Genomic DNA, 17,891 nt, shown 5'->3' with positions numbered 1-17,891 from the left:
TCTGTGCATCACAGTCCTGAGTGAAGCAGACTTCCTTATGGCCCAAGTTGACTGATCAAGAGGAAGGTGCTTGAAAGCTTCTGGCCAATGGTTCTTTTGTGGGCGTTCTATAGTAAACTACAAAGAGAAGTGTGGTGGACCAACCTCTATAACAGGGTGGTTAGCACAATTTGCTGCAACGCCATGTTTCCTGAGTTTGAGTTTTAAGTCCACCTTAAGCACAGTAAGACTAATTCGGACTGGACCTACAGTTTAAAGTGGGATCCAAACCACTATGCCAACAAGGCACTCCTGGGTTTGAATCCTAGGCTGGGCATAGGTGTTTGTGAGTGTCCCTTCATCAATTTCATATCACCCAACCTCATCATTGGAATTAGCCAAAAGTGACAGAAAAGCGATGTAAAATAAACAATCAGAAGTGTACTAAAAGTTGAAAATACCCGATTGGTGCGATAATATTTGGAGTGGGCATTACTTATGTGAAAAAAGACACACATGACTAAAAAGAAATTTGTATTCTACTTTCAACTGTAAAATGACAAATATCAGTTACAATATATACATATATATTAACTCAACAAATTGAGAACCACAATATCACATCCCTATCACATAGTAATGATCAGGTGTATTGCTGAACAAGTTTGTATAATAATGTGTAATTCTTAAAGGATTTCCTTTATTTAAAAAAAAATGTTTGTTCCCAAACCAGTCAGAATTCATTCCAGTTGTGAACAGAATGAACACTCCAGGAACAGGACTGAGTATGTCTGGTTGTCTTTCAAAAGGATCTAAAAAGTTTACTAACACATCACTGAATTCACTAAAAATAAGCATATTTTTTTTTCACAAGGCACAACATGGGCATTACATAAACAAAATAAAAATATATCTCTTAAAATTCACAAAAGGCACTTTATTTTTAAATTGTTCGTCTTTTCATAATGTCACTTTTGCATAGAGTAGTTCATTTCTGCAAGTGGCCAAGTCAGTAACGCTACCTGAGATAGTCTTGAGCCAATTGCACATCTGCATATTGATTCACTCCTAATGGCTAGCTTAAAATATATATATATATATATATGTACAAATACACTTGGAAAAATATGAACATGATGTAAGGCACTTTTGGGTAAAAATTATCTCACAAAACACAGTTCATCACAAATGTTCAACAGGAATCCCTGAAAAAATTCTTGCACTTGCACACACGAGAAGTTATTGCTTCACACACAGAAATTGTCTTTTTTTAAAAAATAATAATAATAATATCGCTCACATCATCTCATATAGCATACATAAGAACAGCTGCTTATTGTCCACAGAAGCAAAGAGGAACCAAGGGCAAAAAGTGTAGCTGCAGGGTGGCCAGAGTCATTGCTGTTTCCAGGGGGTGAATAGGTTTGCAACACTTGGCGGCACTTGTCCTGAGTAGGTGCTACTTGCTTCGCTGAAAGTTCTTCCTGGAATAAAAAGACATGCCTATTAATTCCTTTGTAGGTGTCCAAAATAAGAAGTAGAATGACAAATATTTATCATATAATCACAACAATAATTCAACTAAGATAGTATATTAGCTGTGGTGTTCTTTCTCCTGCAACAAATTAATTCTTCAACAATTAAATCAAAGATAAGAACCAGGCAAGATGGGCAAATTTGCAGATCACTGCAAGGCACCATTTTAAACATTGCCAATTTAATGGCAGTCACAGTAAAGAAAAGTTAAAACACCAGGGAACATTCATACATGGCCAGGACTTGAATCTGTAATCTATGATAGGGATATGAGTTAAGTAGTTGCTTGCAATGTGCTCGACCACCAAGGTGGTGACAAAATACATATTTTAGTTTTTATTAGGGTAATTTAAAAATCTCAAATTTCATTAATTTTAAGAATTAAGCTCTTCTGTCATTTGATATTTGCCTTTTGGTCTGCCAGGGCTAGACCAAAATACCTGGGTTCAAACATTTGCTGAAGAAGGGATGATTGATTCATTCATTTGGTTTTGTTTTACTTCGCTTTTCTGACATTTTTGGCTAATTGAAAAGATGAGGATGAGTATATGATGAAATTGATGAAGGGTCACTCACAACGGCCAGATTTGAACCTGGGAAACTGGTTAGCACCCTGTATTAACAGCTCTGCTATGGAGATCGGCGAAGAGAAATGGTAAGAAGTTGCCCATTTTTACATACACTATATAGCCAAAAGTCACCGGACACCCAGTGCTATTCATTCCAAAAGACACCAGCCAGGTAACTAATAAGATGTCGGACCTCCCTTCGCTATTACTACAGCATTTACTGTAAGTTGAGTTCTGGTATATTGAATTTTTTTTCATTCGTCCTGTAGCCTCGTGAATAATTCACGGGTGGTATTCGGTCGAGTGGGTCTGGAACACAACCGACGCTCCAGTTCATCTGAAAGATGAATGGGGTTCCATTCGGGGCTTTGAGCGGGTCAGCTAAGCACAACCACCTGATTGTCCTCAAACCACAATGCAATCAACTCTGCTTTATGGGCTGGGGCATTATCGTACTGATACAGAAAAGGACCCACTCCAAAATGTTGCCACAGTGTGGGCAGCATGCTATTGTCTAAAATGTCCTCATAAACACCACTGTTCATGTTGCCATTGACCAAAACTAATGGCTCAAACCAAAACCAGCCCCAAACAGTGATGCTACCACCATGTTCACTTGGGTGTCTGGTGACTTTTGGCTATATAGTGTAGTATCTTTGCAAACTGACTTTTTAACAGTTCAGTGTGTAAAATTTTATTGATGTATTGAGGAACTTTCAGATACAGCACAAGTGACCTTTTTACACTGAAATCGTCAAACTAATTGCAGCCTAGACTTTTCTGTGTAAAATATGTTTGTGTTAATTTGTGTTACATGTTGTGTACATACCCACTTGAAAAAAGGAATTCCTGAAGGAGTATGTTGCAGCAGATTTTGCCATTGACAATTCTGTATAGATAATTGAAATCATTCACTAAAAGGCAGTGAGTTTTTTATAAGTTTATAAGGGACAAGAATTGCAGCATTGAAAAGTTGCATAATGAGGGAATCCTCTAACGAATTATAGCTAGGAAAAGTGATGGATGGAATTGATTCTAGAGAGCTGAGTGGGACATGTCATGGACCAGACTGGAGAGCAATATTCTATTATTTGCGAGAGGATGCTGCTGTGGAGATGCAATTAGATGACTTTTACATGTTCTTTTTTAGAGATAGTGAGAACAATACATTTTTCAGGAGTTAATGTAAGGTTTCAGGTTCAGATACCAGGAAGTAAATATTATGTCATTCTGGAGAAGATGAGTATCACTGGAACTGAATATTTCTCTGCAAATTTTATAGTCATCTGCGAAAAGAAGGTAATTACTAGAGGGGGCTGTGAGATGGTCAGTAAGGTCATCGATGAATAATATGAATAAGAAAGGTCTTAGAGATTACCCTGTGGAACTCCAGGGAGGACAGGAAGAAAGTTCGATAGAGTTCCTGGAAGAATGACACGTTGTTGGCAATTACTAAAGTACTCTGTGAGCAGGGTTAGAAATTTGTCATAAATATCGAAGCTATTGCATTTTTTTGTGGACCAGAAGATGACTAACAATATCAAAAGCTTTGACCAGATCAAAAGTATATGTCCAATTATTTCATAGCATGTCAGAAAAAGACAGGAACTACAAACTAAAACCTGTTTATTTGAGCTTCACTAAAGCGAAACAAGTCTATATAGTTATTTTTCACAAATGATGGACAGAGGAGGGTCAGAAGATTGGTCTGTATGAAAAAACAAGGTTTTTCTTACCACTTTTGTGAATAGGTCTGATGTTAGCTTGTTTCCAAGTGTGAGAAAAGGCATCTTTCGAGAAACATCTATTCAGGAGAAAGCAGAGGTGATAAGACAGAGATTATTTTACTGAAGAACATGGTGTTGATATTGTCTGGCACTAGAGCATGCTGACCTGGGAGTGATGGCAATAGATTCACTTCATTGGGTGTAGTGGCAAGCATTGTTGGAGAGGAGGAATAGACTGGTCTTATGTTTGAATACATTGCAAGGAAGGATGGAAAGTTTAATAACACCTCCAAAACACCACTGCCTAGAAGACACTTCAAAAATTGCTAATAACAAGTGTCGACCCATAAATAAATATAAAACTACTCACTGAAAAGTATTGGAAATTATCAAACTTGTAAAGGAAATACATTTAAATACTGACAGAACTTGATATATATAAACAAGCTGAACTCAAATTTGAGGTTTTCATGAAAATGGTACTCCCATTTAATCGAGTAACCTCCTTTAGTGGATTTTAGGAATTCTTCTAAATCAAGCTGTAGTAGAGGGTATACAGCATAAACTGCTCATTAGAGTAAACCTTATATTTTCATTTCGTTTATATTTATGTATGAGCTTTGACCATTCCTCCAGTGAGATTATTATGGTCAAATACTTATTATTTCATGTGATCGGAAACATAATGTTGAGAAGGGGAGGGGGTATGAATACATGATCCACATCAGCATTGCCATCATTTGACCACTATAGAAATGCAGAAATGTGTACAGCTAATTTTAACAGAACTTTTGCTAGCTTCGTTAATCTCTTTGTGCAGGTGTTAATTAATATGAAATCTGCCTTTTTGTTATCAAAACCAAAGTAGCAGTTTCACTTAACATGATTTGACATTTTGATGTATCGAGTAAGCCCCATGTGAAAGTCTCAACAATATTCTTGTTTCTCTTTCCCACAACATTTGATGATGGACTATAAAGGCAGCACTTGAGGTCTGTTGCATTTCAGTTTTGCACATGGAGAGAACGAAAAATAAAAAGTGTATTCTTGCTTTTTCTATTTTATATGTGTATTTTACAAGTTTTTCATTTATAATACAATTAGCAGTATTATTAAAGTTATTAACAGTATACAAAGTGATAATTCACAAAATACTACTATAGTCTTTGTGTTTAAGTGCAATTATTAAAATATGCATTGCAAATATTTTTATTTTAAAAATGCCTGTCCTATTGTAATATGCCTCTTTTATGGCAATTATGGTCATAACATTATCATCAATATTTTACAATGAATGGTTTTTGTAGAAGTCAGTTGATTTAAACCATATATTTAATGGTTCAAACAATCTAAAGTTAATGGAAACATGGCCTCCACTTAACGTTTCATGAAGCTTAGCATACACGCTTTGAAAATTTTGGGACTACAGTGCTGGCTGTTCTGTATTCATGACGGACAGGTTATATTACGAACTACTCTTTTCACTGTTAGAGGGAGAGGTGGAAGAGAGAGAATAACCACATTAACTTTGGTTCTCTTGTACAATTCTGAGCAGTGTGGTACACATGTTTTTCTTGTTAAAGATCCAGACACCAGAGCAACCGTTTCTGATCACCTTACCTGGTAAACCGTTTGCAATTATACATAATTGTCATATTCCTTGAAACTAACACAAAATATATTATTTTAAATACATGATTTTTTTAAAAAATAACAGAATTACAATCATTGCACCATTCCTTCCCTAATGCTATCCTAGAGAACAGAAGAATAATTTTTATACATAGGTTTGCATATTACTCCCTCTGTCCCATAATTATTGTCCGGTACACCTTTGTTTCTTGTCCCATAATAATTGTCCGATATTCAAACTGTGACATTAGTGTATACAGAAGAAGAAAATGAAACACGGGAATGAGTCATACAACTTTATAACTCAAGGATCAGTACAAATTGGCCGATCAAGTATCCAAAAGAACCTAAATAAAAAGTTATCAATCCAGGATCAATACAAAGTGACCAAGAAGTTCGACAAACTAAAACATCAAGACGAAAGATATTGTTGGTCCGGGAAGGTTGTCATCCCCTCAACGAGCTAGATCTAGTGCTGCAGTGCTGCTCTAGCCTCGTCGTAAATGTTTCGAGGACACTCCAAGCGAGATGGCAGGACGTTTCGGCGGTTCAAGTGTGCTTTTTGCATATGGGGAATCCTGTAGTTGTCCCCACCTTTGGAGGCGCATAATTTCAATGAGACAGGACTGCAAAATGAAAAAGATGTTGTTGATCTTGTCGCGTGTCAGATCAGAGAAAGATTTTTCAACTGCGGCGATCAACTCATCAATAGTTTGTGGAGCTGCCTGATGCTGGAGAGACTGAATTGCCCGGAAGTACCCCAGATCTAAAACATTCATGTCCGGACTGTTTGGCGGTTGGCATAGGAGATCCAAAGTGATTCCACTGGTCGCTGCAGCATCCATCCAGGCGCGGTCATTGGGAACGATATGCGGACGCGCATTGTCCTGCTGAACGGACACCTGGATCCTCCCTGCGCGCAGTCCACGAGGCCATTGTGCATCTATTGCTGGGATTAACTTGTTGATGAGCATGTCCCGGTAAACATCTTTGGTAATAGTTAATGGTTTGGTGACCATTCTTCACTACCCCAGCCGTACTGTTTTCAAAGTAAAAATCGTACACTGCTTGTCGTTTACTGTCCGTGAGGTTCTTCCTACCCCTGTCGCTTCCTATCATGGGTTGTGTGTTCATGGCTGTTCTTCTCACACATACTCACTGAAGGAGTGCTCTACTAATGATTTACAGCGTGCCTTGCTAGGCCGGTTGTCATACAGTGCCACACCGGTGTGTTGCAACCCAACGCCTCCTTTTGGTAATCGTCTGGGCGGTATTTCTTGCTCGTTGCGATAAGGTCACGTTGTTCCTCTTCACAATCTTGAAGACTGATCTACTGTGCCTCTCCTCATCCATGTGCTTTCCATCTGCCTCTTCGTCTGTAATTCCTGTACTACCATTTTGGCATACCGGACTATAATTATGGGACAGAGGGAGTATACCATATGATCTTCCTGCAAGAAATGTTCTTGAAATAAGTTACATGCAAACAATATAAGCCAAATGAAAAGGACAAAACATAATAGAGCTTTAAGAGACTTACATGCATGCATTTTTCTATGCTCCCTATAAGTTTCTAATATCACATTAATGAAGAAAAGGACCGCTTAGCATTCAACCACACATACTGTGTTTTATGCAGTTTTGTCGAAACTGTGTTGCCATAATTAGCAGGCAATTGGAACTTGCATTGTAATATCTACTGTTTTGTTTGAAGTTACGGATCTTTATTTTATTTTAAATGTTATTTCCATGCATGATTATTTTTTTATAAGTTTTGATGTTTAACTTGACATATTTTTAACAAATAATTTATGGGTATGGTTTATTAATTTTCATTACACTGTACCTACTGCAGGCTTTGAAGAATATATCCGTGCACATAGAGCCATAGAACCCATCATTAAGTGTCTTGAAAATTTCTCAGAAGAAAGAAAAAGCACACTATCGTCAATGTCATGCTGATTTTTTGTATCATTAGCTTTCGTAAAGAATAGCTGTTTAAAGTAGTATCGTACTTATGTATACGAGCATGTTTTTCAGATGCCAAAGTGAGTCTCATAATCTTAAGTAGGTTACAAAACAAACAATTTCGTGGTGAAAGCTGAGAAAAATGCAGACAGTGTTGACATGTAACTAGTGCAACAAGACAGTACATACTTGAAAGTGTAATGTTCTTTGTTGTGGGGTGAAGTTGCCATTGCAGAGACATGCAGCAAAGTATGAGGACATGTAAATAACAAACACACCTAGGGTTGGTTTGTGTCAAGTGGTAGAGGTGTCCCAATATAGTTGACTTCGTTAGGCTCGCTGTTGACTCGCCGTAACAAAGGTCCCACATGCAAGGTTGTTGGGGGAAGTCCTGAAACAAGATAGACACAAACAATGGAGTCTCTGGGGTAGCAACACATAATGTAGGTGGGACGTATTATGACGAACGGAATGTGGGGTGTGAGTGGGACAGGAATATTTACATATAACACAATACCAAAGACTTCTTACGTATGTATGTGCTTCATACTGACAGATTTTTTTAAATTAAAATCGCAAAATCATATTTTAAAAAAGTTTATGTTATAGTGTTCTTGACAGTGTGCGAGTGATTTAATTGTTTACATTTATAGTTGTTTTCTAATATTTTTTTTATTTATTTTCCTGATTAAATTATTTACACGTTCTATGTTTATGTAATAATCAAAGCAGTTCACAAGACATACAACACACATTTAATGAACAAAGCACAAATCAATCATCAAAGCAAAGGGTGAACAATATACGTAACATATGAACACACATTTGAATGAAAATTATATTAGTGCAGAAATGATGTTAGGAGGGACTGCAAGGCAACACAGACAAATAGAAAAATCATATATTATTTTCTAAACATTATTAATCTGTAATCTACTACTATATGGAAGAAATTATATGAAATGGTTCAATTTACAACAGTAATAGGCAACATCCTGGATGCTGAGCAAGGTTGGTCATTTTAACCGGGTTTTTTGAAAAAGGAGGTTTCTTTCGGGTTATGCTTAAAAATACAGGGTGATTATAAAGTTTTGATCCATTTCTGTGAAAAACAGATATTAGAATCAAACCAATAATGAGAATGGAAAACCTAACACTTAATAACACATAATCTATCAAAACATCTACAGACAATGTAAACCCAACCTCAGAGTAACACATAATCCATCACAGGTTGCACTGAGACTTATTCCAAATGACCACCCTGCCTGCACGTCCACACAAAACTCCCAGCGACGCATCACTGCACGAAAAGGTGTTTGATTATAAGTTTCCTAGATGGTGTAATGGTTAATGCTGTTGCTTTGTAATACACTTTCCAGGGTTGGATTCCTTGAGGAGGCACTTTTTTGTGTATCCAACTTTAAACTGTATGCACAGAGTGCATTTTATTTTTACAACAGACAAGGGTTAATGAAATTTAAAATGTGGCTACAATTTTTTTGAACCCATAAAGCAAATCCATGCTACGAGCCCTGGGTCATTAGAGAAACACTAAGACATGTGACTGAGAGTTGATGGCATTGTGAGTTGTTCATTATTCCATCATGTTCGCTTATATAATGCCAGAACTAAATCTTAGATGTTTCCAAAACAAAAGAAAGGTTGGAATGTAATTCTACCTCTTCACTATTGTTCTCATAGTGAGATCTTATGTATGAATTGATTGCATAATAGGGAAATAATGTAGGCCAGTAACTATTTCCTCTTTAAGAGAAGGAAGCTGACTTATGGCAGGAAGCAGCTAATACTGGATAGGATATGCAAGTAAGGGGCACAGATAAGATTTATGTTAGGGAAAGGACCAGTGGCCCCAAATATTGGGAAACCACTGGGCTAGAGTGGGAGACAATAGGGTTTTAAATCACACTTCTGCTGTGATGTCACCTTACTATGTTCTACTGGTTCAGTTAGTGGAGCTACCACTCTTAAAGGGGACATATTTGTAAATAATATGTTTCTGTAATATATATTTCTCATAACTTATCCTCCTTTCAATATTCATTACTTCAATGGTATTCCAACCTGCCTTGACTTTTGGCATCTGAGGAACCTGCCCCTTCATCCCCTCTCCAACTACAGCCTAGAAGTAGGCATAAGCATTTTATTCTCTTTGTTTCTTTGTCTATAGATCCCACTTTTCATCTTCCATTAACGTAAAGAAGTAGAGCATCAATATAAAATAATCAAATGTGAAAGGACAGAATTTTACTTAGAGAAATGCATTTGTACTTCTTAGTTTTCTCCTCTGCATCACATTTGTCATACTACTTCATAAGAATATCTCACAAGCTATGACAGAAATGTATAATTAATTATAAAATAATATGTAATTTTATGTAAAACTGCTGAAGCTAATCTAGTGCAGAATAAATATGATCACGTGGTAATTTTATTTTCCGACATTACTTCAGTAATCTTTAATGATCCCACATATTAGTTCCATTCCATATAATTGCCCTATTTTTCCTCAAATCTGCATATGAGTAGCATTTTTCTGTAGAACTTTGATTCTTCGGACATCCAGAAGTTTATATTCTAATTTTACCAGGATTTGGGACAATTTGATACAAATTTCCATTGCATTATTTTTTATTTTTTAAAAATAATATAAATTAATATGAGCCTTCTGTTGATATAATTCATAGACAATTACATTTTTCCTGTTGATATAATTTGTAGACATTTAGATTTTTCTTGCTGCTAAATGTGCTAGAATAATATATGTAATTACATAAATTCCAAGCTCAAATGTATGCAGATTGCTGTTCTGTAGCATGCTACATAACCATTTCGTCATGAACCCCTGTTAAGCATTACAGAAAGAATAAGAAAATACTAAATGTCAGAGTGAGTTCTTAATCACTAACATTGCATAAAACTCGTTTGTGAAATTCCTGTCACTGTCCAAGGCTGGGCTCATTATCAGCAAACAGTTACAAAATGGATGCAGAATAAGATAGTGCTACATGGAGTTAGAGAAAGTGGAGGAGTGCATAAATGCTAGTTGAGGGACAGAAATTTATGTTTATCAAAAATGGTGTATGTTGATTGAAATTAAAATTTTGGTTTCATCAGCACTTAGGCTATATGCACCCATCATGTCATATGCAGTGATTTATTCACACACACCCAAATTTTGACGAACACCCTCACCCCAAGCAGAAAAGTGGAACACCCCCTCCTGTAGGGGGAGTGTAAATATGAATTTTTATATCAACAATATAATGACAATACTTCAACATAAAGGAACCATTTGTAGCTCTACAAAAAGCGAAGTCCAAAGGACCTTTCGATCAACTACAACCAAAGTGTCAAAGAAGGAGGGTAAAATGTGTAGCGTGGCCATTTCGTGGAAACACCAGCTCCGTTGACAAGGCTTGGGTCAGCTCTAGGTAAGGGGCACTGCCATCTGGAAAATGTCAAACTGACCTCTAGCCCTCCTTCCAAGGAGCACATACCACACACAGTGTTGACAGTTCAGCATTTGAATACCTAAATAAATATTTTTTAAATACATTACAGGTTTGTAAATTCAACCCTGTCAATTAAATTTACGTTCCATTGCATTTTCTTTTCCATTCTTTCATGTGAAAAATGTACGATAAAAGTAAGGGAAGAAATTCAAAGATACAGGTTTGACTCCTGTAGTGAATTGTGACTATGGTTAGCAACACTATTTTCTGTAACTTGGGCGAGATGAATGATTTTGGAGTGGTAGAGAAGAGAACAGTCAAATGCCTTAGGTCAGTCTCAGTGTGGCATCTCAATTCGTGTGTTGTTGTTCTGCTAAGTGTAACAATGTCTGAAACTTTACTGCAAAATTGGCTGAAGAAGATAGAGAAAATGAAACCAGACAGAAAGAAACCGAAAGTGGTGAGTAAAAAAGCAGTGACACTATATGTAGGTGTAATTTCTTCTAACCGATATTCATAAAGTACCAATATAAAATTTACTGACAGAGTATTCAATATAAAACAGCAAGTATTTCATGAAGAACCTAAGTGATTCATTCACATTGTGTGACCATTTTTGTGGCCCTAGAAGTTCTTCCCTTTGTAAGAGAAATTATATATTAGAAAGAGAGTTGTAAAAGGGGGGGGGGGGAGGTTGTGCAGGGTTTGCCTGGGCACAAAGGATAAATGGGCTACAGAAAAGCAAAACATATAAGTAGAAAAATGTTAACGTCATAGTGCCCTGTTAAATTACTGGCACCCTATTAAAGTTATTGTCAGTTTGCAAAGATATAGATTTAGTAAAAGTTGTTTTCCTCTTTTTATCTAGTCTGTTCCCTGACATAATGACATATTTAATTTTTTTCCAACTTTTCAGAGGAAGCAAAGGAAGTATAAGGAATTAAACATAGAAAGAAATTTTATTTACATTAAGTCCCAAATTTATATCTGACCATAGGCACACCAGTGGGGCACGACGGTGCTTGCCACTGCCTGCTGGAAAACGTGGAGAGAAAAAAATAGCTTGTTTCATTGTGTTGGAAAGTGAAATAAATGCTATTCAATTTTTAAATAATTTAAAATAAAGCACTCAAATTAGAAGTGAAAATTCCTTGCCTTCCCTTTCCAGTTAACATGCCATGCGTTTATTTGCACATGCTATATAGTTTTATTTGAAGGCAAAAGAGGCACAATTCCCTAGAGTCTCTCATTCAGTATTTGAAAGATAAACTCTCAACAGCGCCAACCATATTTTCCAAAGTTTTGTAAGGGTATGAAATCAGCCTGGGCCGATTGCCTGGCCTGGATTGCCTGGGCGCATTTAATTCAAAAGCAATACCAGGTGTCTATCAAACGTGCATCTCAACTTCCCACTATATTTTAAAGTCTTCATGCCATGCTCTAAATATATAGAGAATTTCATTACTTTATTTCAGTTTGTGAATCATTGTTTAAACAGAGATTTGAAAACACCAGCAGAATTTGGAACTCACTCGCAACATAGAACTATTAAAATTATAGTATGTATTATACCAGGTGAGTTTTTTTAGCTTGACACAACGAAATATCTCGAAAAGTAGGCATCTGATCAAAAAAAAAGTTCTGAATGAAATTTGTTCGTCTCGAAGGGGCTCATCCAATGATGCCAAACTTCACCCCCCTCACCCTACCTCCTGCGGGTGGGGCTAGGGGCAACGTAGGTTTTTATCTGAAACATTTTTTTTTGGATTTGTGATAGATGGCGCTGTAATCGCAAAAAGTAAGATTTTGCGCAATTCTCGAGAAATACACTGTTCTCTTCGTCAGGCTTCGTGGCAGATTATGCCGTGTCTGTTTGACCAGGAAACAAGGTGTAATGGTTTGTAAGATAAAAAATGCGGCCCTGAAACATGCTCGGCAATCTGTTAAAAACGAGGTTAACCAATTATAAAACTGTAAAACGTTGAAGAAAGGGAATGTATAGGAAAGATGGGGAAAGATGTTAAACAAAATGGAAGAAGATAAAAACAAATAGGCTTTAAGGTAACGAAAGAAATGACACGAGCGTTCATGATGATAGAGGAGTTCTAAGGTGGATGACGTAATAATTCAGGAATAGCGGGGAAAAGGAGGGGGAGGGAGGAAGCAAGTGGGCGGGGTCAGTACCAGCCATCGGCAGCACATCATCAGCACAACATTAGCTGTGAAGACTACTAACTCGACGATCCATTCCGCGGAAGTGAGATTGTTGATTTTCACATGGTAAATGGTTTTTACGGAGCTTTGAAATTTTCAATGTTTTACAGTTTTATAAGTGGTTAACAACGTTTTGAATAGATTGCCGAGCAAGTTTCAAGACCGCATGTTTTCTCCTAAAGACCATTTGACCTTATTTCCTAGTCAAAGAGACACGGCATAATCTGCCACGAAGCCTGAAGAAGAGGACGGAAGTAGTATTTTTCTTCCTTGACTCCATTAGTGGTTATAATGCAGGCTATAACGGTGCAAGAGAAAATTGAAATGGTGTACATTTATGGAGAAAGTGGCAGGAATATCAATGATGCTGTGATTCTTTATGCTCAACGATTTCCAGACTGGGTGCGATCGCACGCTTCTTTTCGCAGAGTTGTTCAACAGTTCTCCACCGAGGAAACTGTACAACCAAAAAAAGGAATCGCCGAAGAACAATTGCTGGTGAAAATAATGAAATTGCGGTATTAGCTGCAGTGGCTCGTAACCTCCACGTTAATACTCGACAAATAAGTCGTGAATCGGGAATTTCGCAGACTACTGTGTGCCAAATACTGAAGCGTAGAAAATATCATCCGTTTCATGTTTCGTTTCATCAAGAACTTCATGGCGATGCTTTTCAGAACCGAGTGGCATTCTGTCAATGGGCGCTTCAGCAAATACAAGGAGACCCCAATTTCTTTACTCGAGTTTTGTCCTCTGACGAGTCGACTTTTACAAACCACGGTACGATTAATCGACATAACATGCATTATTGGAGTGTCGAAAACCCGCATTGGTGACGCCAAGTTGAACATCAGCGCCCTTGGAATGTAAATGTTTGGTGTGGAGTAATTGGCGATAAACTTATTGGTTCATATTTTATCGATGGGAACTTAAATGGTGAGAAATATCGAAACTTCTTGCAGAACGACTCTTCCAGTATTGCTTGCAGACCTTCCCTTAGACGTGCGACAAACAATGTGGTTGCAACATGACGGTTGTCCAGCACATTATTCCGTTGCAGCACGTGAAGAATTAGATCGCGTGTACAACCGTCGGTGAATCGGAAGAGGTGGTCCAGTGTCTTGGTCTGCAAGATCGCCAGATCTTACTTCGCCTGACTTTTGTTTGTGGGGCTACGTGAAGAGTGAAGTTTATCATGAACTGCCAACAACGCGTGAGAACATGACTGAGCGAATCACCAATGCATGTCGAAAGATTACACCGGGCACGCTTCTCAGTTGTGTCCAATCATTCCAAGTGCGAATAAATCAGTGTATCGAAGTGGGTGGTGACATTTTCGAGCACTTATTGTAAAATGATTATTACAAACAAGCACCCCGATGGTGAGAGGCGACGGAACTTACCTAAAACAAGCACCTAGATGGTGAGAGGCGAGGGGACTCACCTTACAAAAGCACCCCGATGGGAACAAAATACTGCTACTTCCACATCGTTGTTCCTGGGTTATACTAAATGCAGTTTCTTATAAAAATTCAACATGCCATCTATCACAAAACCAAAAAAAGTTTCAGACTAAACCTACGTATTTTTTTCTGGAGAATCGGAAACTGCAGTAAAAAATGGGGGTTCCCCGGATGTGGGGTGAGGGGTGGAGTTTGGCATCATTGGATGAGCCCCTTCGAGACAAACAAATTTCATTCAGAACTTTTTTGATCAGATGCGTACTTTTCGAGATATTTCGTTGTGTCAAGCTAAAAAACTCACCCGGTATATATGCATATTTTCTAACTGAAGCTAGAACAGGAGGGGGAAGGGGGCATGTGCTGAGGTAAAGAGGAGACCAAACGAACAAAGTAAGATTGTAAAGAGTACACATCGTGGGATACTGTGAAATGAAAGTATTGTCGCTATGTTTAATTAATAATATGCATTATCAGTTTGCAAACAAATAGTTCTAAAAAAAATTATTTCGCTTGCAGTGTGGTCATTTATTTAAGAGTCATATTATATTTGCAGATATTTGTAGCACCCATGCAAAGAATTCTCACCGATATTTCATCGATGAATTGGGCACCCCCCCCCCCAGATAATATCTGAGTTAGATCTACGATAAGAACCATACATATACATCAAAAAAATGTTGCGCAAGTGTTCCTAATTTCTTTATAACTAGCTTAAGAATTGTATGAAATGATCCCTGGTAATAATATGTTTAAATTTTGTGTTTTTCAATGTAATCTCTTGATTTAATCAATCGTTAGACAAACACAAGTATTGAACTGAAGACTGAAATGTTAACATTATTATAAAAATATATTTTCCAGCATTTGACATCTTTTTTCTTCTGAAATATTACGTGAAGGGAAGGGAAAGGGGGGGGGTTAATCTTTGGAAACATCTATGAACAAATTGAATTAGGGCAAACATTTTTAAATGGTCCAAAATATGCACTTCACATCCCCAAACTTACACCCCCCAAAAGTTTCCAACACCCCCCAAGGGAAAAATCCTGGATGAACCCCTGGTCATACGAGCACTCAGCCCAAATAAAAGCACAGCACAGGACAACATATATCCCCTGCAGGAAATTATCCAGGTTCCAGGATGTGTGGTCCAAATGGCACAGTTTACAACATGGAAAGTGTCTTTCAAAGAAATCACCCCTTGCATTTCAGTATTCAGAGACATATTGAAGAGTAGTTACATGGTTCCTTTTCTATCTTTATTTGGAATCCTTGGATTTTGTATGTACACGTAACTTTCAATTCTTAGAAACAACTACAGCTACAAATATGAAATTCAGGGAGTGGAAGATCTATAAAATACCAATTTCGTGTGTTATACACATTAGTGATAGACACTTTTATGTTGGAATTAATTCAAACCTTGATTACAAACAAAGTGGTGACACAAGTTTTCCCAGCCTAACTAGTTCCTTAATCGCTCAACAGATTTCATATCTGCTGTACCAAGAACTGTAACATATGAGAAACTAAGGCTTAATTGATTGAGGACTACACAGGATGGATGGACGATACAAGAAGTGTAGGCTATATGGAGAAGATGTTACACAGAACACACATGTGAAATTTTCTAGTCCTTGGGAATTCTGCTGTCCTACTTAGGTAAACTATAGCCTCTACTGGCTGGAGGTTATTCTAGCAAGGAGATAAAGCATCTGGGAAGCAACTTGGGGAGAGAAAATATTATTGTTGTTTACCTTGTTTTCGCAGCTCATCCTGAATCCTGTAGAACTCATCCAGGTCTTTGGCACTGCAGAGTGGAGTGTCCACCTCGTAGGTGTTGTTGAAGAGGCTGTAATCCACCTCATACTCCCCGCGATCTTTGCGGAACTGCACCAGGGGCTCGAACCGATGGCCCCAGAGGATTTCATTTGGCAAGTAGGAGGAGCGCGCCTGCGTGGTCATGCCCGTGGACTCGATGCATCCCTCGAGGATAACGACCACCTCGAACTTCTCCCGTATCAGATCCGCCGCCGACATGTTGTACATGGGACTAGTCTCGTCTATCCTGTGAACGACCGTCATCGGCCAGATGAAAAAGATGTCGCTTTGGTCGCTGTCCGAACCGACCACAAGCTCGTGCTGATAGTGGACCAGGGTCTCGCCCTCCCTTGTCACCCGAGTTTTGATGAGTTGGGCCCTGATGTGCGCTCCTATGATGTGCGACTTCCGCATGTCGCCCACTCGGAACATGAAGCACAGCTGCCCGTCGCGTTGGCAGATGACGGCGTTGCGGCTGAACAGGAGCGTCTGGGCGCGATTCTTCGGGCGGGACATTTTGGCGAACACTATCCCGACCATGAAGGCCTGGATCATAACTCCCGTGATGCTTTGCAGGCACATGACGAATATGGCTTCCGGGCACTCTTCGGTCGTGTAGCGCGAGCCGTACCCGATCGTATGTTGGGTCTCCACGCTGAAGAGGAAGCACGAGCTGAATTCTTTGATGTTCGCGATGCACGGTGTCCAGCCGTTCTTATCCTGGAAATCCGGGAGGTGATCCGGTTCCAGGTCCCCGTGCGTGAAGGAGATCAGCCACCAGATGATGGCGAACCCCAACCAACTGAGGATGAAGCTCAGAGCGAAGACAAGCAGCGTCCATCGCCACTGGATGTCCACCAGCGTCGTGAAGATGTCCTGAAGGTAGCGGAGCCGGCGTTTGGAGATGTTCGACTGGACCACGTTGCACTCCCCACTTTTATACACCACTCTCTTCCGCGGCCTCCTGCCAGTCACTCGGTACCTGCTCCTGCAAATATAACGAAACTTCTCAGGCACCCTGCGATCCCTTCATAAACAAACCACAGAATAATTTAAATCCGCCTTTGGCAGTAATCTATTCCTTCTTGCAATTATGTCCAATGAAGTCAAGAATTACTCCTTTACAATTTATATTCAAATTTAGGAAAAATTCTTATGGTTAAACAGTACAGTTTAGCTGGATTCAACCTCCACCTATCAGAACAAGTCTATATCAAAGTGTACATACAGTTACAGCACAAAGTAACTCTGAAAACTGATTTGCATATATAATTGTGCAATAATTTAACCTAATTAGGAGGACACCAGCTAATATAATTAACAAATTAGATCTAGTTATATAAGGTTAACTGTGATATGAGTTTATATTATTATCCCTGTTATTTTATAGCCCATTAATATTAGGAAATGAAAGAGTGTAGCAGAATATCAGCACGTATAATAAAACATACATACATTTTCAATTTTGTGTAAAATAAAATAATTTTAACTGATGGCAAAGAGGGA

At 38.3% G+C, this 17,891-nt stretch overlaps 2 protein-coding genes across 3 annotated transcripts in view; both read right to left on the bottom strand.

Moving 5' to 3' along the window:
* Positions 1–512: 512 nt before the first annotated feature.
* The window catches only part of LOC145978220 (ATP-sensitive inward rectifier potassium channel 12-like), a 66,510-nt gene continuing 49,131 nt past the window's right edge, over positions 513–17,891 (bottom strand). The window contains exons 2-4 of one of the 2 annotated variants that reach the window (XM_083110684.1): positions 16,322–17,373; positions 7,690–7,802; positions 513–1,463 (exon numbers count right to left, since the gene is read on the bottom strand). In XM_083110684.1, coding sequence (XP_082966810.1) covers positions 7,690–7,802; positions 16,322–17,373 — 1,165 coding nt within the window. In that variant the 3' untranslated portion in view covers positions 513–1,463. The remainder of the gene's footprint in view (positions 1,464–7,689; positions 7,803–16,321; positions 17,374–17,891) is intronic. The other variant, XM_083110683.1, reaches the window with a different exon arrangement.
* LOC145978219 (G protein-activated inward rectifier potassium channel 3-like) overlaps positions 17,296–17,891 on the bottom strand; it is a 258,518-nt gene continuing 257,922 nt past the window's right edge. The window contains exon 4 of the mRNA XM_083110679.1: positions 17,296–17,373. The gene's annotated coding sequence lies outside the window, so the exon portion shown is untranslated. The remainder of the gene's footprint in view (positions 17,374–17,891) is intronic.

Source organism: Lepisma saccharinum, chromosome 24 (genome assembly GCF_977018435.1).
Source record: "Lepisma saccharinum chromosome 24, izLepSacc3.1, whole genome shotgun sequence".
NCBI classification, from domain to species: Eukaryota; Metazoa; Arthropoda; class Insecta; order Zygentoma; family Lepismatidae; genus Lepisma; species Lepisma saccharinum.
The sequence above is the reverse complement of the archived record's forward strand: the minus strand, read 5'-3'. Positions and strand labels throughout refer to the sequence as shown.